Genomic DNA, 14,475 nt, shown 5'->3' on the forward strand with positions numbered 1-14,475 from the left:
GGTTTAGGGTTAGGTTAAGGGTTAGGTTAAGGGTTAGGTTAAGGGTTAGGTTAAGGGTTAGGTTTAGGGTTAGGTTTAGGTTTAGGGTTAGGGTTAGGTTAAGGGTTAGGGTTAGGTTAAGGGTTAGGATTAGGTTTAGGGTTAGGTTAAGGGTTAGGTTTAGGGTTAGGGTTAGGTTAAGGGTTAGGGTTAGGTTAAGGGTTAGGTTAAGGGTTAGGTTAAGGGTTAGGTTTAGGGTTAGGTTAAGGGTTAGGGTTAGGTTAAGGGTTAGGTTAAGGGTTAGGATTAGGTTTAGGGTTAGGTTAAGTGTTAGGTTTAGGGTTAGGTTTAGGGTTAGGTTTAGGGTTAGGTTTAGGGTTAGGTTTAGGGTTTGGTTAAGGGTTAGGTTTAGGATTAGGTTTAGGGGGGTTAGGTTTAGGTTTAGGGGTTAATTTTAGGTTTAGCGTTTACAGCGTGCTTCTGTCTCCGCGCTGTTGTCGCCCTGTGATGACGTCAGCTACGCAGTTTCGTCGAGCGCGCTTTAGTCGAACGCGGTTTTGTGGTGGAACCGAGTCTTTAGTCTGGCGGGATTTTGTCTATTGGTGTGAAACAAGAAACAACAGACTGGAAGAATTAACACGTGCTGTTCTTGGTTTTGGGGCCCGACAATCGCACCCTGACTCTGCGGAATCATTCTTTCGTGGAAAGGCAAGATACAAATGAATAACTATATTTATATGTATATATCATATGCTGTGCTGCTTTTCCAGGTTGACCCTAAATGGTTGCCCAGACATCATGAATTCCAGCTCTTACCCTGGGGTTAGCTTACAATTGCTGTTAGCAAACAGCAGAAGGGTTTGTTTTTTTTTTGGTCTTTCTATAAGAAGACCATTTCTGATTTGCTTTATGGTGAATCACTCTCTATTTGCAGTCAGTTTGCCTGCCCTCCTACTTACATCTCCAAAACAGCACTAATAATACACAAAGGGAATGCATCTGCCTATTTGGGAACCCACAACTCTGCAAAGGATGTGTACCAAACCCTTCAGGAGCGGTGGAAAGAGTGGGATTGAAACATTTTAGCAACCAGTTCTCTGCTGGGTGGGCCTCAGAGGTGGGTTCCTACCAGTTCGCACCTATTCGGTAGAACCGGTTCGTCAAATCTACCGAACCGGTTAGAAGAGATTCCACCAGTGGACCCGGAAAGCAGGCCACACCTACAGAAGAGGTTCCAGAATTTTTTGAAACCCACCACTGGTCCTTGGTTATAATTATTCTACACTATCATGCTCCTATTTATAAAACTCAGTGCCTCTGTGAAAGGTAAGGATGACTACTGCATTTGTGGTGCAATCAGAACATTGCGTGTGTTGAAGTTGTTTTAACGCAAACCAAAGATGCCTTTTAAAAAACAAGTTTACATCATATTCTTATGCATGCCAGTGCTGTGTGTGAGGTAACTTAAGGTGGTTCTGACAAGTGTCGTCGGCATCTTCATATCCGGTCACATGGGCGGCAAGCCACTCCCATCCGGTCACATGGGCGGCAAGCCACTCCCACAAAGGAGGCCACACCCACAGAGTAGGTTCGAACAATTTTTGAAACCCACCACTGGTGGGCGTGGTGGACGTGGCCTACTCGGCCTCCTGCACCATAGCAGGGGGGTGCATTTTTAGCCTCCCCAGGCTCCGGAGGCTTCCTTCCAGCCTCCGGGAGGGCAATAATGGCCTTCCCCAAGTTCCGGAAGCACTCCAGAGGCTGGAAACGGGCCTGTTTCCAGACTTCTGGAACTCCTGGGAGGCCTGTTTTTCGCCCTCTCAGAGTCTCCGCACAGGCCCTGCACTTATCTGACACCCAAAACGGGCCGTGCGGAGACTCCTGGAAGGGGAGGAATGGGGTGGGCAGGGCCAGCCAGTCCTCTCAACCAGATGTAAAATTAGTATCTGATTCACCGAACTGGTCCGTACCGGCTAAATCCCACCCCTGGGTACACATGGTGTCACCATTGTGTCCAATGACCCTACCCAACATGGTACTGTTGGAAGAAATATCCATCTGGTTCAGTTTCAAGTGAGGAGAAAGAAACTGATTGGAAAGATGGTTTATTTATTTTTTTCCAATTCAAGGCTTTTGTTTAAATTAAAATTATACATATTATAGGAACAAAGAGTTGTCCGAGTCTTTTCTTTCACCTCTCATTTACGTAGTCCATTTTACATCATATCTTGTTTTCACTTTCAGCCAAATTATTCTCTTTCATTGTTTTTCATCTTTATAATTATTTTTTCTTACTACATAAACAATATCTTCAATGGCCCCTTCACAGTTACACCAAATGTTCATTTCTTATTTTCTTCATTGACATATTTTGCGATAAACAGCGTATTTCCTCTAATTCAATTTAAACCCAGAGAGCATTTTTTTTCAGTTTTTTCTACATTTAACAATATAGTATCATTTCTTTATTTCTTAATTAGTTACTTAACCATAACAATATTACTACTATTCTCTTTAGTCTACTAATATAACTCTTTTTCCCTTTCTTCCTCTTTTAGCCGTTTTCTCTTGGGCTCTCAAAAAATCCACTTTTAATTCTTTTTTTTTCTCCTCCCCAAAAGATGGTTTATTGATGGACAGGACCACATGCGTTTGAAATCCTGGGCAGCTGACCCCATGGGGTTGAGAGGGAGAGAGGTATTCATACCCTCTCTTGGGACTTGCCCTTGAGCTTCCTGTTCCTGTGCAAGAACATGTATTCTATTGGTTGTTGTCAGATTCCCTTGGGGCTATGCGGGGATCACAGCTAACTTTGTAGGCTGTCTGTGTCCCAGGCTTGGTTAAAGCTTTTTGGGTGATGCAATGAAGGCGCTTGTTGGGTAATTCCTACTGTGGCTGAATGGCTTCCCCCTGAAGGATAATCCCATCATCCTGGATCCTTGTCTTGTAGACAGACTGGCCCAGTCCTGCTAGGGCTATTAACAAAGGTGGGCACAGCTTTCCGAGAGTATGTTTCTCCTTTAGGGAAATATAACCTTCTGCCTTTTTAAATATTTCCCGAAATATTTCATTCTCCTAGGAGTGGGATGGGTGCTAACTTTCTACAGTACAAAGGGAAGGGTACTAGGACTAGCAGCCTCTGGAGGATCCAGACTCTTATCCTGAAAAGAGAACTTCACACCCACCAAGGACATTTGGTGGCCATAGAATGCTAGTAGTAGCAGTAGTGGTGCTGGTTATGTGTGGGTGAGTGTAGAAAAACAACTGATGGGAGACAGATTGGGAAGCCTGTGTGATCCACTGACTAGAATATGCTAGAGAGCACCGCACCAGGCAACTTTCTGCTGCAATGCCTTCTCCTGTGTGATAAATACACACAGCATGAAAAAAAAAGCCAACTGAATGTCTACGGAAGATACACATTGTACACACAATGGAGTTCAATGGTTAAAAAGAAATAGAAATTAGAATTCAATAGAATAGAAATTAGAATAGAATTCAATAGAATAGAAATTAGTATTAAATAGAATAGAAACTAGAGAAGAATGGAATAGAATTAGAAAAAAATAGAAATTAGACTAGAAATAGAAATTAGAATAGAACAGAATAGAAGAATGGAATGGAATAGAATAGAATTAGGCAAGAAATTAGGCAAGAATTAGGCAAGAAAAACGAAATGCACAGGTACAGGATAGGTGATACCTTGCTCAACAGTAGTAACTGTGAGAGGGATCTTGGAGTCCTAGTGGACAACCATTTAAATATGAGCCAGCCATGTGCAGCAGCTGCCAAAAAAGCCAACACAGTTCTAGGCTGCATAAACAGGAAAAGAATCAAGATCACGTGAAGTGTTAATACCACCTTATAAGGTCTTGGTAAGGCCACACTTGGAATCCTGCATTCAGTTTTGGTCGCCACGATGTAAAAAAAGACGTGGAGACTCTAGAAAGAGTGCAGAGAAGAGCAACAAAGAGGATTAGGGGACTGGAGGCTAAAACCTATGAAGAACGGTTGCAGGAACTGGGTATATCTAGTTTAATAGAAAGAAGGACTAGGGGAGACATGATAGCAGTCTTCCAATATCTCAGGGGTTGCCACAAAGAAGACGGAGTCAAGCTATTTTCCAAAGCATCTGAGCACAGAACAAGAAGCAATGGGTGGAAACTAATCAAGGAGGGAAGCGACTTAGAACTGAGGAGAAATTTCCTGACAGTTAGAACAATTAATCAGTAGTACAACTTGCCTCCAGAAGTTGTGAATGCTTCAACACTGGAAGTTTTTAAGAAGATATTTGATAGCTATTTGTCTGAAGTGGTATAGGGTTTCCTGCCTAGGCAGGGGGTTGGACTAGAAGACCTCCAAGGTCCCTTCCAACTCTGTTATTATATTATATTACTTCTTATAAGGTGAATCGACTTTTAAGCATCAAATAACGTGTCTTAAAATGGTTCGACTTTGTTACAGGCATTGGGCAAAATGAGATCACCCAGGAGCAGGTGTACAGGCAGTCCTCGCCTTTGATCACAATTGACCCCAAAATTTCTGTCACTAAATGAGACATTTGTTAAGTGAGCTCTGTCTCAATTTTACCATTTTTCTTGCCACGGTTGTGAAGGGATTTCACTGCAGTGGATAAGCGAGTAACTTGATTGTGAAGTGAATCTGGCTTCCCCATCGACGTTGGTGGATTCCGAAAGAGGATTACATAATCCCAGACCGGGACACTGTGACCGTCATATCTATGAAACAGTGGCCAAGCGTCTGAATTTTGATCACATGACCGTCGGGATGCTGCTATGATTAGAAGTGTGAAAACGGTCCTAAGTCACTTTTTGCCAGTGCCGTCGTACCTTTGAACGGTCACTAAGTGGAACATTGTAAGTCGAGGACTACCTGAACTGGGACACAGGATATCTACAAGGTCGTCTGCTCTAAACGCGTGGAGCCCCTCGTGTGAGGCGACTCGGTCGACATTTTGTTCTGAAACGACCCCGTAATTCATGCATCTCTAATGCTGCCTGCGTTAGAGTGATCGGTCCAGAATCTTAAGAGCATCATTCACACATACACACACACACACACACACAAACACACACACACATACATCTCATAAATAACTCCAGATCTCTAGCAAAACCTGCTCATCCTTCTTTGCTTCGGGGTAAAAATAAAGTGTAAGAATTTGGGCTTACCATATGCCAGGGAAGGAATACAAACACAGCTAAATATACAAACGATGTTCTCAGTCTGATTACGATTGTGTAGCTGGTGGTGATTGGGAGGGGGGGGGGGTTGTGGGTTCTTCAGTTGTGGAATTTTCATGTTGTAAAGCCAGCGGCCCACAACCTTTGGGGCACGGGGGACCGGTTCCATGGAGAAAGGTTTTTTTCCACGGACCGGAGGGGGGCGTGGTTTTGCATGCTGCCTATATCCTGTGGGCGGGGCTTCACCTGTTTGCATAGCCCAGTTGCTGGCATGCTGGGGAGCAGTGCTGGTCCACGAACCGGGGGTCGGGGACTCCTGTTGTAAGCCCCCTAAAATTACTGTGGCAAATTGAGTGGACTAGAGATAGGTTCCTACCGGTTCAGACCGGTTCGGCTGAACCGGTTCTCCTATCGGGAGGCCATCTTGATTTTTGGTTCTGTGCATGCGCAGAACAATTGTAATTGCGCACATTTAATTTTCCTTTCTTTTTTAAATGTTTTTGCATGTGCGCAAACCTATTTTTCATGCAAATGCGCATGCGCGCACCAAATCGGCAGTAATACCGGGAGCAACCCACCCCTATGTGACACCCGCAAATTTGTTTTCATAATTAACTTATCCACCCACCCATTCACCCGCCCCGCATATCGGAGACCCACATTTCAACAACAGAGACCTTCACAAGAAGAATGCCAAGGAACAAGGAACAATGGACTTACTAGTGGAAGACAAACAATTTCAAAGACAGGGGGGCATGAAGCTACCTTGAAATAAACCACCTGAAAATAAAATGGAAACAATAGTTTTATGCAAAGTACAATCATTTCTCACCTGGTTTAATTTTAACATTTAGATAGAGAGATTGAGTGTCAGACCCAACCCCAGGATGACCTCGAACAGTGTTTCTCAACCTGGGCAATTCTGGGCAACTCCCAGAATTCCCCATGCTGGCTGAGGAATTCTGGGAGTTGAAGCCCACACCTCTTCAACTTGCTGAGGTTGAGAAACACTGACATAGAACAATCCAGCCAACATTCAGTTATCTGTTCATACCCAATAGACAAAGTCTTGCCAGACTAAACCCTTGAGACTCCCAGTCTAACAGATATAACCTGGGAGATTCCAGGAAGTGGCTATCCTGACTTCCTTCCTCTGCCTCCTATTTAGCCCCAGGCTGTGCGGCCTCTTGTCTCACACACATACACTCCTTGAAATGTGCTCCCACCACCCTGAGAAACACTCTTTCACTGTAGTCCATCATACCACCTCCTTCTTCGTATGCACAATCCATCGCATAGAGAGTAAGAAAGGGGGAACTGGGTGGATAGATAGATAAGGACAGAGTCTTGAGATTGAGATATACATAAAATTGGCAGAACTATTAATTGATCAGGCACCCGATCCTCCAAGTAAGCCTTTTAGATTTATTGGAATCAGTGCTTTTCCAGATAAGGTAGGGCAAGGTAGGGCAAGACACGACAGGACAGAAGCAGAACAGAAGAGTGTAGGGTAGAGTAGGGCAGGACAGGGTAGAATAGAAATAGAACAGAATAGCGTAGTGTAGCGTAGAGTAGTGTAGTGTAAGACAGGACAGGACAGGACAGGGTAGAATAGAAGTAGAACAGAACAGTGTAGGGTAGGGTAGGACAGGATAGAATAGAAGTAGAACAGAATAGTGTAGGGGAGAGTAGAGTAGGGTAGGGTAGGGTAAAGTAGAAGTAGAACAGAGTAGGATAGGATAGAATAGAAGTAGAAATGAGTAGGGTAGGGTAAGATATAGAGTAGAGTAGAGTAGGGTAGGGTAGAGTAGAGTAGAGTAGAGTAGAGTAAAGGAGAGTAGAGTATAGAAGTAGAACAGAGTAGGGTAGGATAGAATAGAAGTAGAAATGAGTAGGGTAGGGTAAGATATAGAGTAGAGTAGAGTAGAGTAGAGTAGAGTAGAGTAGAGTAGAGTAGAGTAGGGTAGGGTAGGGTAGGGTAGGGTAGGGCAGGGTAGGGTAGGGCAGGGTAGAGTAGAGTAGAGTAGAGTAAAGGAGAGTAGAGTATAGAAGTAGAACAGAGTAGGGTAGGATAGAATAGAAGTAGAAATGAGTAGGGTAGGGTAAGATATAGAGTAGAGTAGGGTAGGGTAGGGTAGAGTAGAGTAAAGGAGAGTAGAGTAGAGTAGAGTATAGAAGTATAACAGAGTAGGGTAGGATAGAATAGAAGTAGAAATGCGTAGGGTAGGGTAAGATATAGAGTAGAGTAGAGTAGAGTAGAGTAGAGTAGAGTAGAGTAGAGTAGAGTAGAGTAGAGTAGAGTAGAGTAGAGTAGAGTAGAGTAGAGTAGAGTAGAGTAGAGAAGTATAACAGAGTAGGGTAGGATAGAATAGAAGTAGAAATGAGTAGGGTAGGGTAAGATATAGAGTAGAGTAGAGTAGAGTAGAGTAGAGTAGAGTAGAGTAGAGTAGAGTAGAGTAGAGTAGAATAGAGCATAGAAGTAGAACAGAGGAGGTGAGGTGAGGTGAGGTGAGCATATTCTTTGATTGATTGCACACACAGGGAATTTGTCTTTGTTTCCTATTTCTGAATAAGAAAAAAATATCTGGCTAATGTTCGAGTTTCGAGTTTCGAGTTTCATTTTATTTATATGCCGCCCTATTCCCGGCAGGACTCAGGGCGGCGCACAAACCCAAGAAGGGGAAGGGGAAAAACACAAAAACTACAAAAGTACAGGGCATTTAAAAACAACCAACAGCCACACGATTCGAGAGGGGAAGGGAACTCATCGACCCCAGGCCTGCCAACACAGCCAGGTTTTAACGGCTTTTTGGAAGCCCTGGAGAGAGGTGAGGGTTTGAATCTCTGCGGGGAGTTCGTTCCAAAGGGCCGGAGCCGCCACAGAGAAGGCCCTCCCCCGGGTAGTGGCCAGATGACATTGGCTGGTAGATGGAACCCGGAGGAGGCCTACTCTGTGTGATCTAATGGGTCTTTGGGAGGTAATTGGCAGCAGGCGGTCTGCTGTAAATGAATAATAGCATAGCCATGTGATGGTCATTTCAACCAACTGGAGGGAATAGGCAAAACTTGGTAAACTATAATTTCTCTCGCATCAAGAAAGACTTGCTGTGCATGGTTCAAGGAACCGAATGTTATCTGGGCACAAGAAAAAAATATAGTTTGCAAACCCTGGAGAATCAGAGTAGGTTGAGTGGGCCTTGTGTATGATCCGTCTTCCAGTTTTGAAAATAAGACTCAGGATAAAGTTGAGGACTTCTTGTAATAGTAGCGGGGTTGAAAATATCTTGCCATGAATCACGCCGCGAAAGGTCTCCTTAGTTCTCCTTTTGCAACGGTTAAGACTGAATTAACAGGGTTTGAAGGCTCAGAAAGAAGAACTGCTTTAAGAGTGTAACTGCGGTGCTTTTCTTCTAATAATAGAGTTTTGATTGCTCTACTGAGAAAACATAAATAGCCCTTATTCATTCTGCTTCGGCTCAGTACGAGACGCCCAACAATTGGCAGACAAAAAGAGGGAAAAAGCTCAACAGCTTGAACAGTTCTTATTTTTTTTTTCCACCCCAAATCATCCATTAGTTGCTTAGTTATCCTTCTTACGAATAGCTGGTGGTCGGGTGGCAACTTCACTGCAGATATTATCCCTAATACAAATTTTGCCAGTCCTCCAAAGCCAAGAAAGATACGTAGAGTCCAGGGTTGAAATGTTCTAAAGTCTGCTACCGGTTCGCTTCGCTACCGGTTCATTTTGCTACTGGTTCACTTCGCTACCGGTTCGCTTCGCTACCGGTTCGCTTCGCTATTGGTTTGCTTCGCTACCGGTTCGCTTCGCACACGCATTCGCACCGCAGGAGCTACCATGCAGCACTGAAAAAAGGAGGGTTAAGACACCTTTTCTGAGTCTGCAAAGGTAAAGAGATCAGCAAGGGGGGGGGACAGCTGTGCCGTGCGATTTAGATTCGTTAGGAAGCAGGAAAACCTGCTTTCTAATGAATCTAAATTGCGGGACAGTTGATTGTCGCACAGCTGATCGTCGGAACGTTAAAAAAATGCTACCAGTTCGGGTGAACCAGTAGTTCCAACGATCAGCTGTGCAACAATCAGTTGTGCCTCGTATTTTCTAATCTGCGGCATAGCTGATTGTCGCACAGCTGATCGTCAGAGTTACCGGTTCGCCTGAACCAGTAGCATTTTTTTACTACTGGTTCAGGCGAACCGGTCCGAACCGGTAGCATTTCACCCCTGGTAGAGTCATTTCTAAGCAGTTTCCTTTATTGTTCCTCACCTGTCGAAAGAAATCCTGCCAAACTCAAGCAACCTGTTGCATCATTAAAGACATACTCTTGAGTATTGCTAAGAAGAAGCCTGGAGCGGCTCCATGGCCTAGAGGTGAAGACACTCACCTCCCTCTCAGAAAGCTGAGAGTTCAATCCTAGGCAGCAGCAAATGTTTCTCTACCAGGGCACAAAGAGAAAATATCTGCTGTGAACAGCTGCTAGGCGTCAGGAAGGGCATCTGGCCAGTAAACGCTCTATCCAACTCAGCTCCATCCAGTCACTCTAACTCCATCCCAAATAAAGGGATTAAAGGGTCATTAAAAAAAACCTGCTGAACTCTCTTTTCCCAATGGTGAGAGCAATCATTCCATGGAACAGCTTGCCTTCAGAGGTTGTGGGTGCTCCATCAATGGAGGCTTTAAGAAGAGACTGGACAACCATTTGTCTGCAATGGTATAGGTCAGGGGTCAGCAAACTGCGGCTCTGGAGCCGCATGTGGCTCTTTCTTCCCTCTGCTGTGGCTCCGTCACCGGTCGGCACCACAGTTTTGAAAGGAGCTTCTGGTGGGGGTGGGGAGAGAGAAGCACAGCGTGCCAGGAGAAGACTCTATGACAAGGGGAGGGTTTCCCAGTTGTCTCCACAATTGATAGGGCTTTCGGTTATGACAGGTAGAGGAAGAAGTATGCTGTGCTAGGAGGAGACTCTATGGTGGGGGAAGTGAACTTCCGGTCAGCTGCTCCAGAATTGAACGGGGGCTTCCAGTTAGGACCTTTGTGGCGCCCGGTGTTTTCTTTTCTGTGAGAAATGGGTCCAAATGGCTCTTTGAGTGTTTAGGTTTGCTGACCCCTGGTCTAGGTCAGTGATAGCTAACCTTTTTGGTGCTGAGTGCCCAAATGAGAGCCGAGGTGGCGCAGTGGTTAGAGTGCAGTACTGCAGGCCACTTCAGCTGACTGCTAGTTGCAGTTTGGTGGTTCAAATCTCACCGGCTCAAGGTTGACTCAGCCTTCCATTCTTCCGAGGTGGGTAAAATGAGGACCCAGACTGTGGGGGCAATATGCTGACTCTGTAAACCGCTTAGAGAGGGCTGAAAGCCCTATGAAGCGGTATATAAGTCTAACTGCTATTGCTATTGCTAATTAATAGTTCTGCCAATTTTATGTATTGCTATTGCTAATGAAAATAAAACCCCAAAATGGAATGCGAGTGGCCCCTGCGCATGCACCCCTCCCCCCTTGCTCATTATTTGCTTCCAAATTGGTGCAGGAAGCTTTCTAGGACAAAAATGGGGCATGGGGGGGGGGCTCATGCGCCCTCCGCGCCCTGTTTTGGCTTCCAGGTTGGTGCAGAAGGCCTTCCAGGCCCAAAAGGAGGCACAGGGGTGCCTGTGCACCAACGCGAACCCCCAAAATGCAATGTGAGCACCACCGCACATGCACACACACTCACCCCGCGAATGCACATGTGCCCCTTGCATGTGCCCAGCCCCCCAGAGACCTGAAGACCAGCTTGCCAGCAGGAGGTATGTGCATATACACAGTGGAGCTGGGCTGGGGCGATAGCTGGCGTGCCCGCAAAGAGGGCTACACATGCTACCTGTGGCTAGCGGGCCATAGATTTGCCATCACCGGTATAGAGTCGGAGTTGCTTGAGCCGGAGGTTGGACTAGACGAGATGGAGTTAGAGTGGGTCGCTTCCAACTCTATTATTCTATGTCCCATGTTCTCTCGCCATCTGCTACTGCCTCTCTCCTGATCTTAGGTGGGGGCAATACCAGTTTCATAAGCGACTGTACACTTATGCAACAATGTCTGCTAGTTGTTATAGTTGGAAAGTCTCCTTCTACTATTGTTACACACGGCTTACTCCCTCTCTAGCTCAACCAAATGCTTCTCCATCTGTTCCTGGCTAGGTCTCCCTGATTTCAAATTGATTCATTGCAAAGGAAGTAAAATCTCTTTGGGGTGAAACTTAATCCTTGATGACCTCGTGGGCTTTTTTCTCCCATCCAAAACCCAACCAGACCAACTCTACTTAGCTTCCAAGCCCAAGTGAGTCGCTGAGGGAAGGTTAACCATGAAAGAAAAAGCTGGAAGAGGATGAAGATTAAATGCATCCACAAAGCATCCTCCCGTCCCGTGAAAATGGGATCTCTTCATCCTACCATCTGATTAGTCAATCATCCTAATGCAGTGATAGAATTCAATTTTTTTTACTACCAGTTCTGTGGACGTGGCTTGCTGGGTGTGGCAGGGGAAGGAAACTGCAAAATCTCCATTCTCTCCCTACTTCAGGGGAAGGAAACTGCAAAATCTCCATTCTCTCCCCACTCCAGGGGAAGGAAACTGTGAAATCTCCATTCCCTCCCCACTCCAGGGGAAGGAAACTGCAAAATCTCCATTCTCTCCCCACTCCAGGGGAAGGAAACTGTGAAATCTCCATTCCCTCCCCACTCCAGGGGAAGGATACTGCAAAATCTCCATTCCCTCTCCACTCCAGGGGAAGGATACTGCAAAATCTTCATTCTCTCCCCACTCCAGGGAAAGGAAACTGCGAAATCTCCATTCCCTCCCTACTCCAGGGGAAGGAAACTGAAAAATCTCCATTCTCTCCCCACTCTAGGGGAAGGAAACTGCAAAATCTCCATTCCCTCCGCACTCCAGGGGAAGGAAACTGCAAAATCTCCATTTCCTCCCCATTCCAGGGGAAGGAAACTGCGAAATCTCCATTCCCTCCCCACTCCAGGGGAAGGAAACTGCAAAATCTCCATTCCCTCCCAACTCCAGGGGAAGGAAACTGCAAAATCTCCATTCCCTCCCCATTCCAGGGGAAGGAAACTGCGAAATCTCCATTCCCTCCCCACTCCAGGGGAAGGAAACTGCAAAATCTCCATTCCCTCCTCACTCCAGGGGAAGGAAACTGCAAAATCTCCATTCCCTCCCCACTCCAGGGGAAGGAAACTGCAAAATCTCCATTCCCTCCCTACTCCAGGGGAAGGAAACTGCAAAATCTCCATTCCTTCCGCACTCCAGGGAAGGAAACTGCGACATCCCCCAAAATAATCCCTAGTGCTTATTTTGGAGCCAAAGAAAATATAAGACTGGGTCTTATTTCTGGGGGACACACAGTACTTTCTCTACATATTTGAGTTAAAATGGCTGGGCAAGAGACCTTGTCTTATGAAATTTCTATGCAATGCAAGTAACTCCAAGTTACAACGGTACGATGAATAATGCACAAGTGGAGGCTTTTTATTCTGACTGTCACAGGTTTCCTGGGACACCAAATAGATCAACGTCCTCAAGCAGATTGCAACACAGAACGGACAACAGCAAGTGAATTGGACTAGCATTCTTACACAACACACATTTGATGATTCCAACTGTTTGTTCCTCTTTCACTTACCCCATTTGTAAGTTAAAGAGGAACGAACAGAATTTCTTTCAGAATTTTTTCATTTGCTTAAAAAAAAATACACCTATCAAATGCATAATTCCGCACTTTGTCTCCATGCACTGATCAAATGACCTACAACGGGAGTAACAGAATAATAAAATAACAGAGTTGGAAGGGACCTTGGAGGTCTTCTAGGGGGCGATGCTCATCTTTGTTTCAAAGCCGAAGAACCAGCACTGTCCGAAGACATCTCCGTGATCATGTAGCTGACAGGACTAAATGCCGAAGGCCCACAGAAAGTTATTACCTTCCCACCACGTTGGTTCCTGTTTTTCTACTTGCATTTTTTACGTGCCTTCGAACGGCTAAGTTGGCAGAAGCTGGGACAAGTAATGGGGGCTCACTCCGTTACGCGGCGCTAGGGATTCGAACTGCCAAACTGCCGACCTTTCTGATCGACAAGCTCAGTGTCTTAGCCACTGAGCCTCTGCGTCTCTGTGAGAGCTGTACGCAACGAAATTTCAATTTAATGTATGCCAATTAGTGTACAAAGTGACAATAAAGTGACATTAAAATTGTTCTAAGCAATTCGCTTGACAATCACGACAGAGGATGTCATAAAATCAGGCATGGTTCACTCAAGCACCTCTTCGCTGAACAGTGGAAATTCTCATCTCAATTGTAGACAGGAGTCGAGAACTATCGGTATGGAATACACTGATTTTTCCATCTTATTTTTGTTTTCCACCATTGACAAACTTTTATTTCTATAGATCAGTGGTGGGTTTCAAAAAATGTTCGAACCTACTCTGTGGGTGTGGCCTCCTTTGTGGGAGTGGCTTGCCGGCCATGTGATCTGGTGGGAGTGGCTTGCCGGCCATGTGATCTGGTGGGAGTGGCTTGCCGGCCATGTGTTCTCTCTCTCTCTCTCTCTCTCTCTCTCTCTCTCTCTCTCTCTCTCTCCTTCCTTTTGTCTCTCTGTCCCTTTTTCCTTTTTTTCTTTCATCTCTCTCTCACTTTTTCTTTCTTTTTTCTTTTTTTATTTCTTTCTTTCTTTCTTCCTTTCTCTTTCTCTTTCTCTCTCTGTGTGAGTCTCTCTCTCTCTCCCTCTCCCTCTCCCTCTCTCTCTCCCTCTCTTTCTCTCTCTCTCTCTGTGGTGGGTTTCAAAAACTTTTGGAACCTCTTCTGTAGGTGTGGCCTGCTTTCCGGGTCCACTGGTTCGGTAGAACCGGTTCGTCAAATCTACCGAACCTCTTCTAACCGGTTCGGTAGATTTGACGAACCGGTTCTACCGAACTGGTGCGAACCGGTAGGAACCCACCTCTGCTATAGATATTTCTTAAGTACCTTAATTAGTCTTTCCTGAGCCATATTGAGTAACGATGAACCTTGGCTGCTATTTTCAAATTGCCAGGCGAGATAGCTTAATTAGTTTTATATTGTTTTGTTAGAGTCTTTATTACAATTCTTATTTGCCTTCGGGCTCTCATTTCGGGACAAATAAATAAACTGTTGTTTAAGTCTTTTTTTCCCCCCACCAGTCATAAATAAGAGAATCTGAAGAATCCCTCAGGTGGTTTTATCTCCTCTTTGCAATTGTCCACCTTCTGTAATTGCTCTGACAA

General features: G+C 45.2%; 1 protein-coding gene across 8 annotated transcripts in view; it reads right to left on the minus strand.

The window, feature by feature from the left end:
• Positions 1-14,475, minus strand: part of DLG2 (discs large MAGUK scaffold protein 2) — a 1,057,900-nt gene that overhangs the window by 715,993 nt on the left and 327,432 nt on the right. For 7 of the 8 annotated variants that reach the window (XM_087721030.1, XM_087721029.1, XM_087721037.1 and 4 more), the window contains exon 7: positions 5,904-5,963. The exons of the other annotated variant lie outside the window; for it this stretch is intronic. In XM_087721030.1, coding sequence (XP_087577156.1) covers positions 5,904-5,963 — 60 coding nt within the window. The remainder of the gene's footprint in view (positions 1-5,903; positions 5,964-14,475) is intronic. 8 annotated transcript variants of the gene reach the window in all.

Source organism: Thamnophis sirtalis, unplaced genomic scaffold (assembly GCF_051295495.1).
Source record: "Thamnophis sirtalis isolate CommonGarterSnake01/CBP01778 unplaced genomic scaffold, rThaSir2_p1.2 scaffold_8, whole genome shotgun sequence".
Lineage (NCBI taxonomy): Eukaryota > Metazoa > Chordata > Lepidosauria > Squamata > Natricidae > Thamnophis > Thamnophis sirtalis.